Source organism: Buceros rhinoceros, unplaced genomic scaffold (genome assembly GCF_000710305.1).
Source record: "Buceros rhinoceros silvestris isolate BGI_N320 unplaced genomic scaffold, ASM71030v1 scaffold24895, whole genome shotgun sequence".
Lineage (NCBI taxonomy): Eukaryota > Metazoa > Chordata > Aves > Bucerotiformes > Bucerotidae > Buceros > Buceros rhinoceros.
In genome coordinates, this window is record NW_010413784.1 from 8,101 (window position 1) to 9,055 (window position 955).

At 58.5% G+C, this 955-nt stretch overlaps 1 protein-coding gene across 1 annotated transcript in view; it reads right to left on the reverse strand.

Annotated features, from left to right (window-relative positions):
• Positions 1-298: 298 nt before the first annotated feature.
• The window catches only part of RBM19 (RNA binding motif protein 19), a 54,923-nt gene continuing 54,266 nt past the window's right edge, over positions 299-955 (reverse strand). Inside the window, exon 23 of the mRNA XM_010136895.1 lies at positions 299-390. Coding sequence (XP_010135197.1) covers positions 299-390 — 92 coding nt within the window. The remainder of the gene's footprint in view (positions 391-955) is intronic.

Sequence of the window (955 nt, forward strand, 5' to 3'; positions counted from 1 at the left end):
ATTCGCGACTCCACAGCGATTTCTGCTGCAGCAGCAGTTCTGCTGGCTTCCCTTGCAGGAAAGCAAACACACTGGGGAGCACACAGAAACACAAGCGGCACCTGCACTCACACGGAGCCTAAACTGAGCCCAGCTCTGGGTGGCACCCTCTGAGACCACGGCTATGAGCCCGCAGGGGTCTCATCCTCCTGGCACCACCAACCCTGCAGCAGCCCAAGGCATTTTGACCTGTAGGTCAGCTGTGCCCTGCCACGGTCCCGCTGTCCCCGTACCCACCTCACCAGACGCCAGGCAGCTGCTAGAAGTCCTTGTCTTTGTTGCTCTCCTCCTCTTCCAGATGCTCCAGGATTTCATTCAAAAGCTCTGATTGTTTTCTCTTCTTCGGGGAGTCTGTCCAGGCCCGGGTGGTAGCCAAGGGGTTGTGGGAGAAGAAAAACAAAGATTACAACCTGGGCCTATGCACAACTGTCTCCAGCTCATCCGCTGCCTCCAGCCCCACTCATCCTGGGTGAAGCCCCTCAAGGATTATTTACATCTCCTCACCAGCCAGGCCCCAGCAGGACACCCCGTCTGAGGGCACTCCATACCTACCACCCGAGCTTTGCTGGAAGCAAATGGCCTCAGCGTCCAAACAGGCTCAGCAGTGATGCTGACTCTCCCCACTGACGCCAGTTCACCTATGCCCTGTCCAAGAGTGGTCACAAGACCGACCTAGACACCAGCCTTGCTTCAAGAAGGCTCTCGGCAGGACACGGCCCCACCAACATCTTTGCTGAGCCCTAAGATCACCGCCTGGCCCCGCAGCCTGGCCTGTGTCTCCCACCTCGGCCAGCAACGGGTGAAGGCAAGAGGCTGGTTCTCCCCAGTCCACTGGGTAGGGATGTCCCTGCTTTACTTCTCCCGTCCACACCAAAAGCACTGTCCCGTGACTCCCCACGGCATTACCACACTCCCG